This window comes from Capsicum annuum, unplaced genomic scaffold, assembly GCF_002878395.1.
Source record: "Capsicum annuum cultivar UCD-10X-F1 unplaced genomic scaffold, UCD10Xv1.1 ctg83390, whole genome shotgun sequence".
Taxonomy (NCBI): domain Eukaryota; kingdom Viridiplantae; phylum Streptophyta; class Magnoliopsida; order Solanales; family Solanaceae; genus Capsicum; species Capsicum annuum.
Window position 1 is genome coordinate 2377979 of NW_025894259.1, and position 17756 is coordinate 2395734.

Below are 17756 nucleotides of genomic sequence, written 5' to 3' on the forward strand. Positions count from 1 at the left end.
CTAACTCCGTCAAGTGGCTTGGTATAAAGGTTCCATTATCACCTCTCCAACCATTAGCACACAACTCTTTCAATCCATCTGAAAGAGTTTGTTCTTCCTCTGAATCCACATCCTTCGCGTCAATAGAGTTGAGTTTCTTGGCTTTTTTGATGCCTTGGTTGATGATGTCTGACTATTCATTTCACCTATAAATCTTGTATAATAGATTATCAGAAATGTGAAAAATAGAGCATCACAATAACTTCAGAAAGTGTACCGAAATATCAAAAATATATTTTTAAATTATACTACACTTTACAGTCAGAGAATAACATGAAGTTAAGCTCCCAAAGATTAACTGATTCAACTAACCAACACTATAAATTATAGCATACAATAATCGAAGTTATAAAGAGTACAAAAGGATGTGCTATTCAGCTCACAAAAGTTAAAAGTTCCTGGCATCTATACAACACATACAAGACTAATTCTAAAGAGCTAATAAAGTCTAAAAGTAGTCCATAGCTAACAGGTAGTAATATAGTCTCGAAAGTGGTAACAAATCAATTATTAGTTCTTTCATACCACATTCGTTGAGCCAACTCATTCCTCCAACTGCTCCATTCCTCCGACGATTCAACAACGTCAATATTTTTGTGTTGATATTCCGCTTGTTCTTTCATATCACTATCCAAGGGATCCACTTCCATCTCTCTACGAATAAAGTTATGAATCAAGCAACAAGCACTAATTACCCTGTTATGAACCTTAACTGAGTACCACGAAGGGCTTGTAAGAATTCCCCAACGTTCTTTTAGGAGACCGAACGCCCTTTCAATAACATTACGAGCCCTAGAATGCCTCATGTTGAAAAGTTCTTCTTTACATCGAGGTGATGGATTGTCACCTCGTCAATCCTTCAACCAATATCTATATCCTCGAAAAGGTGACAGAAAACCTTTTCCATTTGTATATCCTCCATCACACAAGTAATAATTACCTATAATATAAACATATAATTTAGTTATTTCTATATAATATTCAATCCATGATGTAACTTGAAAGCATATACATGACCTACCTTCGGGGATTTTTAAACCATTTCTTCTTACTATAGCATCTCGTAAAACATGGCCATCGGCAGCTGATCCTTCCCAACCAGGTAACATATACCTGAAATTGAGGTTTCTATCACAAACTCCTAAAATATTAGTTGCTATCTCTCTTTTTCTTGCCATGTATCTTGGTTTGTATTGAGTTGGAACTCTAATAGGAATGTAAGTACCGTCTAGTGCACCTAAACAACCCTATAAGATAAATTATAATGTTACCTCAAAGTATAAAAGTTTTGTACTTAAAGAAGTGCTAAACGGTAATTTCACCTACCTCAAACCATTTCCAGCGATCTTCAGTCTCATCCTTCAGTATTGGTTTAGGATTAACAAGTAACAATGGGGTTAGTTTGAGAATAGCGCACAAGCATTCATTGAAAGCCTGACTTACGCTCCATCTCGATCTAATATAATCAACTTTGATAGATCTATTCTTCTCGTGATGAGCCAAGATATTTAAAAATATAGCTAACTTTTCATTACTTGACATACTTTTACTATCGCTCAAACCTCCAATATTCTTAGTTAAGAGAACTAAAGTGTGAAAGGCATTTCTATCCATTTTTAACTTATCGATACATATACTATCACCATTGTTTTATTATATAATGCAAGTGAGAAATAATTTTTGGAACTCGAACACCCATACAGTACCTAACCTCACCCCTGTTTCGGAATCGTCTTCTTAGAGAATGACCATGACTAGCCATGATTATGAAAAGACAAATAAGGACAACAAGAAATTGTTGAAACATTATCTCCTCAAGAATAATATATTCTGTACCTGACAGTGGTTGATGATCCATAATAACACCTAAATATGCCATCAAAATAAAAAGAATGAATATATATAAAATTTTAAAATAAATCTGTGAACAACCATATAGAGAGTGAAACAGATACTCAAACAAAAACATCAGTGATAAACTTAAACTTCATCATCAAATTCATTGACTTTGAAAGATTGCATTTCAAAATGATTGTCACTCTCTTGATGGTTGATTTTGGTATACAATAAACTATATTCAAATTGTGAAGTAGGGATAGAAAAAATAAACAGTGACCAAAAATAAAGGTTCGATACAATTACTAACCTTGTGGAGAAAAGCAAACAATATTGATTAATTACAAGGATGAAGATGTGGAGAATATTACACTCTCTTTTTCATGGCAAAGTACCAAAACAGAGAGAACAACTTTCTAATACAGTGGAAAAGGAACTCTTTATTTCATGGCAAAGTACCAAAACAGAGAGAACAACTTTTTAATACAGTGGAAAAGGAATAAGAACGAAATATAGTGGGAAAAGAACGCGGGAAAATAATTTTAAGGGGCAATAGTGTCATTTAATAGGCTAATACATGTGTTAAAAGTTTTGTATTATTAATACATGGAAAATGATGTGTATTGTTAACACACACTTTAATACACAAAAGTGTGTATAAATAATACAAGTACTAGTTATGCATAATTTTAAAAAGGATACCAAACATGGTACTAGTAATACACAAACCATAATGCATGTATTATATTTTTAATACGCTCTACCAAACGATCCCTTAATGTACAAAATATTTTACATTATTAGGTAAACTTGACTTGCTATTGTAGGTTACCTAACTTCTTTTTTTATTTTTTTATGTAAATAATTGGAACTGATAGTGTAGAATATTTTGTGCACTGACGGTGCACATAACTTAAACTCTTTTTTTTAGGTAGGTGAATTTTCCTTATTTGAGTTACATGGCCAATTTATTTTCCCGAGTAAATTCCCTAGATGGTCACCCATATTTGAGAAATTTCTTACAAATATCAATTTTGTTTCATTTAGGACAAGAATATTACCCACTCTTTCTATTTTTCTTAAAATATACTTAACACCTCAAAAATCTTCTCTCTCCTACTTGAAATGCCATGTCATTAAAATTTCTTTCTTTTTTTGATAAATAGATCTATTTAACTTATCAAACTTATTTAACTAAAGTTTTATCCTAATTTCTTTTTTAAATTACACATGATATACTAATCACTGAAGATTAATTTAATTACATCAAAATCTTGAATTATTTTATTTGATATGTACTTTTCAAAGTTTCTTTTATTTACTTATTTATTTCACCACTTAGTAATATTTAAAACTCAAGTACTTATAAAAATTGGTACTCATTTAATTTTTTTTGTTATTTATTTTATATATTAAAGATTCTTAAAATGTAAAAGAAATAAAAACGATGGATTTCATATTTTAGACATTAAATTTATTATTTATATGAGAATAAAAGAATAAAATTTACTTTTTTAAATTACACAAAAGAACTTTTGGATTAATATAATCCAAAGATATTATATTACCTTCAAATATAGAGTAATAGAGAATAAAAGAATATAATTTGTTATTTAAAAGAATTGATGACAAACCTACAGTATCTTTTGTTGCCAAACAAAATTCAATAATTTTTTTTTAATATGTATTATTACCTGAAAAATTTAATTTGGACATAGATTACTTGCAACTTTTTATGCAAGATAATGTTTGATAAATATATAGTGAAAAGATGATTTTTTTTTTCCCTGCAGATTTGTTACAAGTAATTTCCCATAAATAAATCAAGTTAATCCGTAAGATAAGACATAAAAATTTAGAAAAAAAATTATTATTTTTAATTTAGTTTCTTCACCTTTTTTGTGATCATTATATTTATATTTTATTTTATTATACAATTAAACACTACTCCCTCCGTTTCAGAATAAGTAAAATGTTGGGGTATTTATTGGTGTTTCAAAATAAGTGAATCATTGAATTTTTTTTCAAATTTACTCTTATGATTTGACAACCAATTAACTTTTGAAATATTACAGGGTCAACTTTTTTTTTTTTTTTGGGTAAAAATGGAAAGTTGTGTTAAATTTATGTCTTTAATGCTTATTCCTTAATCTGTGTGTCAAAATTCAATAATTCATTTATTATGAAACGGAGGAAGTAATTTATAACCGTACTTCATTCTAAATCCGTCAAAAGCAAAGAATAGTTGATTGAGTAATATTTTAAAAATTCATTTGTAATAGTACTGAAAAAGATATCATTTTGTTAATATTTCTTCAAAAATTTAATTTGTTTCAAGACAACATAATTTTTCTTTCCTTCAAAAAAGGAGATTTTATTCTTTTATTCTCATATAAATAACAAACTTAATGTCTAAAATATGAAATCCATCGTTTTATTTCTTTTACGTTCTAAGAACTTTTACTATATAAAATAAACGACAAAAAAAAATTATTATACCAATTCATATTAGTACTTGTATTTTAAAGCTATTATTAAGTGGTGAAATAAATAAGTAAATGAAAGAAACTTTGAAGATTACATATCCAATAAAATAATTCAAGCTTTTGGTGTAATTAAATAAATGACTAATATATCATGTTTTTTTTTAAAGAATTAGGAATTTTTTGAGGTGTTAAGTATATTTTAAGGGAAAAAAAAGTTGGATGAAATTCTTGTCCTAAATAAAATAAAAGTGATATTTGTAGGTAATTTTTCAAATATGGGTGACCAAACTTACTCTATTTTCCCCGACTTTTAAGTTTAAAACTCTCTTATACATATTGAGAGAGGAAAATATATATTCTCCAACGTGATTTGTATAGCGCAAAATTTCCTCCGACTCTAGAAAGTTCTCATATTTGTGTTGTGATTCTTCTTTGTTTGCAGAATAGGTGCGAATAGATCCACTGAAGATAGTATTACGTCTTCACAACTTCTTGACAATGAGATTTGAATCATAAAGGTTTCGAGTTTTCTTGGTCTCCCCTACTCATATTTATTTTGTGTTCTATTAAATGCTTTTGTTGTTTTTTGTCTCAAGTTTTGGGCTTATGGTGAATTATAGGAAGAGCTACAGAGGACGAAGCTAGAGTTGGATTCTTTCAAGGAGAAGATAAAGGAAAAATATTTGTCGAAGTAGCGTGTACAGTTTTTGAACGTGTTGGTAACGAAGCAGACGCAAGCACCTTTGAGGCCAGGCCATGAAGTGAATGAAACAAAAGTTCCAAGTAGATCAAATTATTGGCATTCAAGGACTTTTCATTTATAAGAAACCTATCAACATTTTTCTTTTCTATTTTATTTGTCACTTTTTGTGCTATTGATTTTTTGCTTTAATATTCAGCAGACGAAAGTTCATTGACAATGTAAGTCCTCTCTTTTAATTTGTTTTCTTTATACTAAAATTTTACGCGTATACTTGAAATTTTTGTACAAGGAGTGGTGTGTATAATTCTTGAACATGTTGGTAATGAGAAAAATGGATGAATTCCCGATGCTATGACCATGAAGTGCATGAAACACAAGTGCCAAGTAGATGAAATTATCGGCATCTAAGTTCTCATGTCTATGATAACTATACTGTCCTTGAGGTTTCACATAATGCAGATTGCTGAGTGTGTAATTGAAGCAAGATCCGATGATGCCGTTATCCAAGAAATGCAGAGGTTTCCAGAATCAGAGTTACTACAAAGAAGTTGTTGTTTCATGATTCAAAATCTTGTGGTTAGGAGTCCAGAAAACATAGCTATTTTCCTTCGTAATGTCATTGAGAAACTCATGAGAAAGGATAAGATGAATTACAAAAGCTATAAGAATGTTGCAACGGATGCTCTTAGGGAGTTAGGACTAGATAGCTGTAACTTGTAGTTCCAAGAGTCCAAACTCAAATCGCTCTCTCCTTCCAAATCCAAGCTGAGAGTCCTTCCCAACTCTTTGGGTCTGAAAAAGGAATACGATCATGCTGTTTATATCTGACAGGTCCCCTTGTAAAAAGCACTTTTAGATGCACGAATGTTTACAGTCTATCAATTGAAAGAGTGGTATTTTATGCTTTCTCACGGATAATCTTGAGTCAGTGGGGTTCATTTGGGAGCAGCTCCTCTCCGGTACAGTTTGCTAAAATCTCTCGGAAATGACTCATTATCTGTAAAGATATGATTAAGATGTTTAAATGCATTTTTTTCCAAGTGCCATATACAAAGACAATGATATGTTTGTGGCATTACCAATGAGATAGCAGCAGCTATTGCAGGATCTTGATCAGTAAAAATTGTTTGTGGTTTATGTGCAGACATATCCTAAAGAATGCATTAAAAAGCCATTCAAAAAATTCAGTTGATTCTTCATATAAAAGGGCTGCTCCAAATATAACCATTTCCCTATGATTATTCAAACCAACAAACAATGTCAAAGGCCGATACTTTTTATTTGTTCTATATGTCGTGTCAAAAGACACAATATCTCCATAAATCTTAAAATCTCTTATCATCTTTGCATCGGCCCAAAATATATTCGTTATCAAACCATCATCATCTAATGGTAAAGAATACCGAAAAGCAGGATCTTCTAATATTCTTTTCTCAAAATAATCAATCAAACTACGAGCCACTCCACGTTTCAAACTATCTTTTCTTTTATCCCGAAGATAATTTTTCTGATCTCTCTTTGTGTAACCTAGACAAGATTGCCCTCCAACTTGACGAGCAGAATAATCAAATGAATCTGTAGGACGTATCTCTGAATCATCTAATAAGTCAATTTCATATGTTTGAGCAACTTTTATCTTTCTTTGTGAGGGCAACATATGAGCCAAAGAAGAAGGAACAAGAGGATGATTATGTTTCTCTTCAAACGAAGTGATGCGAAACATTCCATTTGACTGGCGACTAACAATAATATGAGCTAAGCACCCCGTTCTAGTTTCATCTCTTTTTTTTTGAACTGTTGTATCTCTTTTGTCTTTGTTTCTATACCCTTCTTTATAACATATCAGTTTTCTTGAAGTCACATATCCTTAGATTCTGTTTTTGTTAGTATATTCTTTCCTAATACTGAAACCAATTACACCTGCGTATTGATATGGTATTCATATGCATGTTCATCCGAATCAAACTCCATCCCAAGTTTTATAGACACATTACATCCACTTTGGGACTCACTAGATCTAATCTCCATAAATCTAAAATACAAAGAATATAAAAAAGAGAATAATCAACAAATTTCTATCGTTAAAAAAGAACCGTAATGTGAAAATTTAAAAAGTAACTATATAACAAGTTCAAATAATGAATCACACTACATTTAAAAAAAATTATAAGGTGAGTTGGGAAATTAAACGCTAACTCTATCTTTCATACTCGAAATTACTATAAAGGTCTAATTAAGGCATTTTATCAAACATATGATGTACACTTTTTATACATTGACAGATTCAGTTATACATTGATAATTGTAGCTTTAAGAAGAGTGTAAAGCAATGAATAACCTGATTTTGTGTTGTCACTTTTCCCCGAGAAAATAAAATTATTCTTCAACTAGTTAAGACATTTTATCAAACATATGATGGACACTTTTTATATAATGACAGCAGCTATACATTGACATTTATAGTTATAGGAAGAGTGTAAAGCAACGAATAACCTGATTTTGTGTTGTCACTTTTTTTCGAGAAGATAAAATTATTCTTCAACTGATTTTCTTGTTCTTTGCGATCTTCTGTTGTTGAGCTTTGTGAATGATTTGGTTTCTCGATTTGTGAGTGTTGTATCATTCTCCCTTAAAATATTTTTTTATGATAAGAAAATCTTTTTCCAACTAAAAATATTTTCCAACGGAAGTCCATTTTTTTCGTAACTCTTTCTCAAAGATTAGCATCATTCTCGGATTACCTTAATTTTGGCAAACAAATAAAAGCCAAACCTGATACTTTGATTTAACCATGGTTTAAAGGGCTTTTTAGATTAATTAATTACTAGCCCTTAGATTTATTAGTGGACAACTATCACCAGATTAGTACTCCACTGGACAAACTGGACACAAACTGTACTGGAGAGGAGCTGCTCCCGGGTTCATAGTGGTTACGTTATATTATGTAAACGTACTATATATTCACTATTTTTAATTACCACTATGTATAACCGTTAGTTAGCTAGCTGACAGCTCAGGCAGTTGACGGTGCCTGCTGTCTGTTTGCTTCGTTATTTTGTTATATCACAACTAATTAATTATTATATGTCATTACATATTAGAAAATTAATAATATTTAATGAAAAGTAAAATAAACTTTTATGATATATCTGCTTCATCCGCTTCAACCTTAATTTTAATATATCATCTCAATTTAATTATTTTATGTCATATACGTATTAAAAAATTAATAATATTAAATAAAAAAGATAAAATAGACATAAAATGATAAGTTAACTCTGATGTTTTAAATTCTGATGTTTTAAATTAAGGAAAAGTTACCTAATTAAACAACATAAGTTTCTAAACTTCTAAAAATCCTCCACTTCTTAAAAATTACTTAAATCCCAACATTTCATATTTTTTTTACTAATTGTGAGATACAAGTTAACCTTACAACTAAAAAGGCGGCTCTTTACCAAAAATACTCCACATCTCCTCTTTAAATGACGCAAAATCTAGTCATTTTCTATCCATCTTCTCCATCTGATTCAAAAAATTCAATCAAGGTAATTTCTCCCCATAAAATCAGCTTCAATTTATTTAATTCCTTTTTTACCTTTTTTTTTTTCAAAATTTTTTTTGCCGCAAGTAAAGCTATCTGAAAGTTGAGTATTTGGTAGAGAGATTTCTTCAATTTCACCTTTTTTTTTTTGGCTTCATTGTTTGAATTATTAGCATGGATAGAGAGTCTGGACCTTCTTTTAGTCTTGGGGTTTCTCAATTAGAATGTTTCAAAGAATCTCAAGAAGTTGTAAACTTTGTTCCGGGAGATTTTGACTATGAAATTGATGGTTTTCATGAAAATAGGTCAAAATATAGAAATGATCCCCAAAGTATGAAGAAATTACGTCAAAAGCTTGCTAAGAAGGACAAGAAGAAAAAAGTGGTTCTAAGAAAAGAGGACGCAACAGTCCTGAAAGTAAAGCTCCCATTAAGAGAAGAAGAGTTGTTGAAAAAATTTGTAGAGATGAGCTTCCTAAGGTAATTACATGTACAAATTTGTTCAATTTTAGGCCGAGATACATATTTTGTGATGGATGATACGTTTGAAATTTATTTTTTATCTGGTGCTTTGTTGTCAATAATTTATATATATCTTGTGATTTATTTTGATATTGTAATTAATATAACAAAAGATACAAGTTTCTTATTATTAGATACATGTTATGTTGTCTTGTATCTGTGAGTTATTATTAATGATTTGATATGTAGCTATTGGTGTTTAAACTTGACTGAAAATTATAGTATAAGAGATACAAGGTATGACTTCATAGATACATTTTATGTTAACTTGTATTTGGCAATAACTGTTAATTACTTAAAATGTGTCTAGTGTTGTTTAATTGTTATTGAAAGTTATATAACAAAAGATACAAGTTTTTTGTCATTAGATACATGTTATGATGTCTTGTATCTGTGAGTTGTTGTTAATGATTTGATATGTATCTATTGATGTTTAAACTTGACTGGAAATTATATTTTAAGAGATACAAGTTATGACTTCATAGATATATGTTATGTTAACTTGTATCTAGTACTAACTGTTAATTGTTTGAAATATGTCTAGTGTTATTTAATTGTTATTGAAAGTCATATAACAAAAGATACAAGTTTCTTGTCATTAGATACATGTTATGTTGACTTGTATCTGGTTCTTACTGTTAATTTCTTGAAATGTATCTAGTGTTGATTTAATTGTTATTGAAAGTCGTACAACAAAAGATACAAGTTAATACCTACATACATACATGTTGTATTAACTTATATCTAAAGTATGCTGTTATTAGAGTATTTATTTTTATTGTAATGTCTTAATGTAGAGTTGTTGCATATAGACTAATTTTTTCATTATTGTTTCTTTTTGTTTTAGGAATTGAGTTATGTTATAAAGGAAATTCCAAGTCATCCTCTTTGATTTGTAAGTTTATGCAATTTAAAATTTAAGGATGAAATTAAAGAAGTTGTTGGGCAAGGAGTGTTACACTTATTTGAGAAGACTATTTTCGGATATTATCTCAACATACATATTTCTAGTTATATTAGAAAAATAACAAAATGTATTCTTATGCTCGAAATCGAGCAACCAAATCAAGAAGAGATACATGTTTTTGTCAAAGGCCAGATCCTTAGATTTTTCATCAATGAATTTGCTTTGATTACTGGCTTAAACTATTTTGGTAGTGTTAATGATTTCAAATATGAAGATTCTTCTCCGAGTAGACTTATGAAAAGGTATTTCCACAATCAACCAATAGTGTAGATAAGGAGGCATTGGTGGAATGTTTTCTGAAGGGAAATTTTGAAAACAAAGAGGATGCCTTCCAGATGACAATCCTATATTTCATACACACTTTTATCTACTCACAGTTGAATGCTTCTCCCGTGCCATTTTATGATTTCAAAATGGTTGAAGATGGAAAATATCAATTCTTTTCTTGGGGTAAAGTATCTTTCTCCAGGTTGATGGCCTCACTTAGGCAAGAATTTTCAGTGGAGAAACAACTTTATAGGTTAGGTGGTATCCCACAGGTTCTTAATGTGTGGATGTTTGAACTTTGTTCAAATGTTTAATCCAAAGTTACTGTTAAGGAGGAAAATAACATACCTCGCATATTGAATTGGAAGGTTGTTGCAGTCCAACCTCAGTTTAATCAGTTTATGATAGGAATGTTTAGCAAGGTACGATAATGATTGAACTTTTTTCATACATTGCATTATAGTATTTGTAGTTTTAATCGTGATAATATTTAATGGATAAATTTTTTGTACATAGTATTCATATGCCAACATTGTTCCTATTGCGGACGAGTTTGAAAAACTTGATTTGGCATGCACTAGTTTTGCATCTGAACAGCATGGTACATCTTCGATGCCATCGTCATCTAAAAATCAAGATCAGAGGAGCTACAGTGTCAATGTACCCCAAGTTACCGAAGATCATGACAGTTTTGATGACTTCAGTTCTATCCCTTCACAATTTTTGATGAGGCAGTCGATACATGTATCTCGTACAGTATCTGAACCTATGACAAAGACTGGAAAAGATATTCCAAAAGGAAGAAGATCAGATCATAAAAAACAAATGCAGTTGCGAGACGCAGAAAAAAACAGACAATAAGTATTTTCCTTATCAACATATTTTATATTTTTCTCATAATAAAAATATTTCTATATCGTGTTATTTTTCATGCTTAACAAATACTGGAAAAACAAGTAGATATGAAAGAAAAGAATAAATTTGATGCTGATTCAACATCCACATTAAACAGGAAAGAACTTGTGGTTAAAGTGGACCTACATTCGTTAGAGTCCGAAATGAAGGCATACATGAAGACATACATAAGGATCTACAATTTATTGCTGTATAAATTTATTAATTGTATGCATTTTAACTAATCAACTTGCATATTTACTAGATTGACCAAAAATTCAAAGATTTGGGGCATCTGATGAATGCTAGATTCACTGAAGTTTTGAATTCATTGGAGCAGAAAAATGAGACTGTGAAGCAGGTAAGATGCTTTAAAACAACACACATTTATTAATGAGTATATCAAATTTATTCATGCCTCTCATCCTTCAATTTTAGTAAAAAATTACAAAACAAAGTTCGAAAGAGGCTACACATTCAGATGATGTTGCTAATTTTGAATGCCATACTAATCCCGTCAGTCCACATTATGTCTAAAAAAAAGAGAAAATGGAGGTGCCCATTAGTACATATTTACTATTTGAAATATCTTATAAAAATGTTTATATATATCAAGATGTACTTACTTCTCAAAGGTAGTAATTAACTGATTATATTATATTAAACTTTTTTTATTCTCTGATAAAAAATCTGCAGAAAATTATTGTAAAACAGAGCCGACAAGAATGTGATCCTTCAGGTGCAGTTGTTGATGATGCAGGACCTACGAGTACCGATAGTTTAGTGAAAGAAACTGACAAACCGATTGAAATGGAGGATGATAAAGCCAACCAAGCACCATCATTTCTCAAGAAGGTTGAACAACATGAAAATGTAATCAACATTCATTATGTGTTTTCTAATTAACATGACTATTTTTGCATGCTTGAAATGATAAATGTAAAATAAGTCATATATGTAATCAACATTTACAAATCTTGTACAGTTTAGTTAATTTAGTAGTAAGAATCTAATTCACTAAAAAAAAAAAGAACACAGTTATATTATTAATATTTCAGATTAAAAATAAAGTTTACATACAAGTTAAAACACAGTTGAGATACAAGTTTGAATAAAACTGAGATACAAGTTAAAATACAGTTCAAATACAAGTTAAAATAAAGTTTAGATACAAGTTAATACAAAATTTATATACAAGTTAAGTTAAGTTTAGATACATGTTAAACTAAAGTTTAAAGACAAGTTAAATTAAAGCTGAAATACAAGTTAAAATAAAGTTCAGATACAAGTTAAAATAAACTTCAGATACAAGTTACTACTTATTGCTAAAGTTAAAAAAAGTGGACTTTATTTATAATAAATTTGTTAAGGTTTCAAATCATTTTCAGAACGTTGGAATTGAGAAGCAGAGTGACATAGTTGTTGAAGAAACTCAGCCGCTTGAAAGTATTATTCCAGGTCAAGAACATGATTTGGCATTGACGATTTACAGGCCTCCACCAACAACTCTAGCAGAGTATGAGATTAGTGACACTGCGATTTTGTCTGTCTTTTTTACACCACAAAAGAATGTGTCGGCTAATAAAAATGCACCTGCACCATGCTCAAGAAAGCCATCAAAGATTTATTGTTCTCCTTTTTTGACCCATTTTGGATCAAGTTCTCAAGGAAAGAAAAAGTTGGCTTCTAAAGAGAGGAAAAAATTTCCATTCGAAAGTTATCACATTACCAGAGATTCACCTATTGTAGAGATGGAAATATTCAAAGAATGGATTCTTGATGGCCTCTACAAGCAACAGATGAAAAAGTAAGCAACACATCTTATTCTAAATTCACCAGTAATACACAACTTACTATTTTTTTTTTAAATCAACTGTACTTTTATGTTACAGGAAAGATAATGACGATCACTATAAGGTTAATTGTTCAACACTTGGATTTCGTCAACTAGATTTCGTAGTTGCTTTTCCAAAATTCAAGAACTGGTTTTACTTGATATATCAACAGAACAAGTGCTGGAATGATGAGGTATTACCTTCATTTTTTCTTAAAACTTTATTTAAGCTGATTTTCAATAGTAAATAGTTTTCGCATTGTATGATTTCTACGATGAAGTATTAAAGTCTATTACATGAGTTACATTTACTGCCCAAGTTATAATAACTTTTTAGAATAAACATCGTGCTAACAAAACTTGTTTTTTGTAATATTTGCATCTTTACTGTTAGTAAAGATACTTGAAATTTTTTAGCCAAAAGTACTTTGTATTTGATACATCAACAACAACAATAACAAACCCAGTATATTCCCACCTAGTGGGGTCTGGGGAGAGTAGAATGTACGCAGTCCATACCACTACCTCTACAGAAGTAGAGAGACTATTTTCGATAGACCCCCAGCTCAAGACACAGGACAATATACAAAAACATCCAAAGCATGAGACATGATAAAACTAACATAGATACAACATCCACAAAATAATGTACATTACCAAACAAAAGACACCAAAATCCTACTAACTACGGACTATGATTCATCCACCCACCTTGTATTTGATACATAATAATAAAAAATGTTTCATTATATATGAATATATATGTTCTTCATTTGTTGATCTTACAGTTACCAATATTTATAAAGTTATTACTTTAGATACATAATCAATAATTTGTACCTAATTACTACTTATTACAGTTGATTACTATAACATACCACTTTATTACAATTTGAACAACATTTGGATGTTATTATGTACTACTTGAGGAAGAAGTACAAGAATACGAATTTTCCAATCAGCAGATACACTACCACAGATTGTTTTTTCAAAGTGTACATCGATAAGACATATGTGAATTACTATAATTCAGACGTTGCTAAGGATCTTGCAACTCAAGATGCATCTGCCAGAACTAATGAGGTTACAGATATGGAAAAGTCACTGATTAACACCATCAAAGGATTGAGTACGTGCGTAGGTCAGCGTTGGCATATGGTTAATAAGGTATTTGTACCAATTAACTATGATAGTGCCTTTCACTGGGTATTGACAGTCATTGCTTTAAAGGATCAATATATTCATATGTATGATTCAATGGCTTTTTCATGAAAACAAACAAACAAGTGAGATTGAAAAGTTGGCTGTAATGATTTCGACTTACCTTCAGTACTGTAAGTTTTTTGAGCACAAGGTACCCACTGACTAGACTGCACTGAAATCACATGAGGAAAAGTCCGAACGGGATCCATTTCCAGTGGAATATGTATTTGAGATAGAACAACAAGACAGTGGAAGCTTGTACGTATATATTACCTTTTTGTTTGTTTTCATTACCGTACTCATGTATATTGATGTTTTTAACTTAATTATTATTTGGAATGCAGGGATTGTGGTGTATTTGTGGATATTTATGTCGGGTATCTGAGTGAGGGATTAGGCATTCCATGTTTGGGTATTGATGCTCAATACTATCGTCTGAGATATGCTTCTCTTTTGTGCAAGTATGGGTCTGAAAACGCAGAGAACAGATACTTTAGTGAGAATGATGATCCACCAAGGCCAAGGAGCAAGTTCGCACAAAAAAAACAGACGGTGTTTTCCATATTAAGTAGTTGTTTATTTGTTTGCTTGTTGGATATTACAAAACTAGGAAGTTGACAGAAACATTAATGATTTTTTGATGATGTTGGTAATGTTAGGTACTGATACATTATGTTTTTTTAATGATTAAATAGTTTTATTTTGTTATCCATTATAATGCAATGCTAAAGCATTTCATATATATATATATATATATATATATATATATATATATATTTATGTATCGAACTACGTTGTTCTAGCACTTTCTAAAGACACAGTATTAGAAAAATATTTTATAACATTTTACAATCATATGTATCTAATATAATGAAACATAAATTAGAATATAATGGTATTAACCTTCACAATATTACATTATTTAGTATCTACAACAGTTTTTTGTTCCAACTAATACCTGTTGTCTCTAAAATGCATAACAAATTATAGCACAACTTAAGGGTACTATATCAAAAAACTAATGACATTATACTATAGAAGTGAAAATTTAATCTTGTATCTATAAAATTAATTGAGAAACATCTTATTAAATTATATGTATCTAGTAAAAAAATACATATTTTACTATATAAATGTAAATAACAAAACATTACATTATTATGTTTATATAGCCATTTTTATTTACTCAGAATACATGTTTGCCTTCAACCTGACTAACACATTATATCAAAACCTATAGTCCTACATGATACAATTATATTTTACAATTATTACAAATTGTGCAAACTTGTATCTACAAATTTATGAAAGATACATCATATAAAAGTATAAATCTTTACAATCTTTTACTACAATATAACAACTACAATAACATTATCAGTTCAACATTATCTTAATTTCTAAATGATGTTTCACGATAATTTCAATCTCCAAAAAATAAGGGTAAATAATTAACAAGGAGCAAAAACAACTATTTATTACAGAAACTATTTTTCTTAATATTCTTAAAAAACAAAAATGTCATCAATTAAAACTTCACATTAAAAAGGAAAGAAATTCAACTAGAAGATAACAAATTATTCCACATTAATAATCAGTCAACTGCATGGTCTATCCTCCTTTGGAAAGAAGTTACAAGTACACCTGTTGTGACCTGTATAACCACATCTCCTGCAATAATTACTACTCGATGTCATAGTTTCACTTGATTTCTTGTGCCTGTTTTTCTTTGGCCTTCCGGGTTGACGTTTTTATTTTGATGGTAACACAACTTCGTCCATAACTTCTTGTGGCACAATCTAGTCCTTATTATCGGGCATTGGAAATATAGATTCTTCATATGTCTTCCTTAATGTTTCAGAATAATAAAACTCTGAACAATAAGGCTTCATATCAACTACATGCTTGCTTTTTAGTACAGCAATCGCGTGTTCACATGTTATCTTGTCCAATTGGAATCTACCATAAGAGCAAGTCCTCCTATCAAGACATACTCTGTACTTCCTCCCTTCATTATAAACAGAATATACATATATTGATGACGCACTAAACTACAAGATTAGTCATAATATGTTTACACATAGATCCATATTGTTCCTTTTTAGAATATTTTGTTTAAATTCAATAAAAATATTGATTAAGTTACTGTAACATTTTTCAAAACAACATTTTTAAAACAACTAGTATCCTGCATTATGAATCAACCATCCTATAATATGTAAAACAAAACAAAACATCAAAACTAACCTCAAGCCTTGTAGATTTTGAAGTATTTAGCTGAAGAATTCCTTCAAATCTACTACCAAGTGATGTGTTTGCATATAATGCTCTTTCTCTATTCTTGTAATTCCACTTTCCAAACAATTTCCTAGCCTGCTCCAAACATTCTATTATCCGCAAATCACGTGCTAGCTTTAATTTATCATTTATGCAGTCCGCTATATCTGAAGTCATCATTCTACCACGATTAACTGGTGCATACACGCGTGCCCACTTTTCAAATCCAGAATCCTCAAGATAAGACTTTACCCTCTTATCAATCTTCCCAACTTGATTCCAAAGAAAATCAAACTCATCTTTGTGGTAAGTCTTGGCCATAGCATAGTAAATATCGCTAAGTCTATCTTTACTCTTCCTGAAGTTTGTACAAACATTCTTCCACAAGTTCCAAATGCATGCTAGGCGTGGCACATTTGGATATACAACACTCACAGCCTTTATTATGCTTTCATGATGGTCAGATACAACACATATACTATCGCGCTTTCCAAAAGCAATTCTGAAGTTCTCAAAAAACCAAGTCCATGAATTATCATTTTCACTATCAACAACACCATACGCAATCGGCAGAATGTGTCCTAAAATTTTAATAATATAAAAAATTAATTAATCAGATACAAGCGATTTCTCAAACTAAAAAAATAATTTAACAAATATTATGATCTTAATTACATCACAAAAATAAATATACATACAAATAAATATAAATTACCTGCTCCATCAAGAGTGCTTGCGGAAATAAATGTACCTTTATATGCTCCACTCAAATCCGCACCATCAACCACAACTACAGGCCTGCAATACTCAAATCCACTCTTCAAAGGTTGCAATGCAATGAACAAATACATAAACTTATTATCCTCGGATTTATGCATTCTAATATGTGAAGCTGGATATACGGAATTTAACATGTATACATATCGAGCCATTTGTCGATAACCATCCGTAGGTTTTCCCCTTAACATCTCAATCGCATGTTCTTTAGCCCTCCAAGCCTTCTAATAGTTAATGTCTACACCGAAAGCATTTTTAATATCTTCTATTATATCATTCAGGGTGTGTATTCTCTTATAGTTGACAAGTTTTGGTGCAGCAAAATCACTAACAAACCCAACTGTAGCTTGAAGTTGAGTAAAAACACGGTCTTTCAGTGGGCATGTGTGAACATCTTGGAAAAATCTA

At 30.4% G+C, this 17756-nt stretch overlaps 2 protein-coding genes and 1 long non-coding RNA gene across 3 annotated transcripts; all 3 read right to left on the minus strand.

Moving 5' to 3' along the window:
- Positions 1 to 542: 542 nt before the first annotated feature.
- Positions 543 to 1653, minus strand: LOC124895688. Its single transcript, XM_047406119.1, has 3 exons — positions 1366 to 1653; positions 1153 to 1286; positions 543 to 693 (listed from the first exon to the last, which is right to left on the minus strand). Exons 1-3 carry the CDS (start codon positions 1651 to 1653, stop codon positions 543 to 545), a joined length of 573 nt encoding a protein of 190 aa, XP_047262075.1.
- Positions 1654 to 5176: 3523 nt separating this feature from the next.
- On the minus strand, positions 5177 to 7850 carry LOC124895674. The gene is made up of 3 exons (XR_007051847.1): positions 7558 to 7850; positions 6144 to 6215; positions 5177 to 6061 (listed from the first exon to the last, which is right to left on the minus strand). It is a non-coding gene; the product is annotated as an uncharacterized LOC124895674 (long non-coding RNA).
- An 8243-nt stretch (positions 7851 to 16093) lies between these two features.
- LOC124895689 lies at positions 16094 to 17503 on the minus strand. Its single transcript, XM_047406120.1, has 3 exons — positions 17287 to 17503; positions 16542 to 17152; positions 16094 to 16345 (listed from the first exon to the last, which is right to left on the minus strand). Exons 1-3 carry the CDS (start codon positions 17501 to 17503, stop codon positions 16094 to 16096), a joined length of 1080 nt encoding a protein of 359 aa, XP_047262076.1.
- Between the last annotated feature and the right edge of the window lie 253 nt (positions 17504 to 17756).

Excerpts from the sequence above, each read along its gene's own strand:
- LOC124895688 (XM_047406119.1), bottom strand. The coding sequence starts at position 1,653 with ATGGATAGAAATGCCTTTCACACTTTAGTTCTCTTAACTAAGAATATT. Across the intron at positions 1,287-1,365 it reads ATCGCTGGAAATGGTTTGAG|GGTTGTTTAGGTGCACTAGA; the intron begins GTAGGTGAAATT and ends TTTATCTTATAG. Across the intron at positions 694-1,152 it reads GATAGAAACCTCAATTTCAG|AGAGATGGAAGTGGATCCCT; the intron begins GTATATGTTACC and ends CTTTATTCGTAG.
- LOC124895689 (XM_047406120.1), bottom strand. The coding sequence starts at position 17,503 with ATGGCTCGATATGTATACATGTTAAATTCCGTATATCCAGCTTCACAT. Across the intron at positions 17,153-17,286 it reads AAGCACTCTTGATGGAGCAG|GACACATTCTGCCGATTGCG; the intron begins GTAATTTATATT and ends TTAAAATTTTAG. Across the intron at positions 16,346-16,541 it reads CAAAATCTACAAGGCTTGAG|TTTAGTGCGTCATCAATATA; the intron begins GTTAGTTTTGAT and ends CTAATCTTGTAG.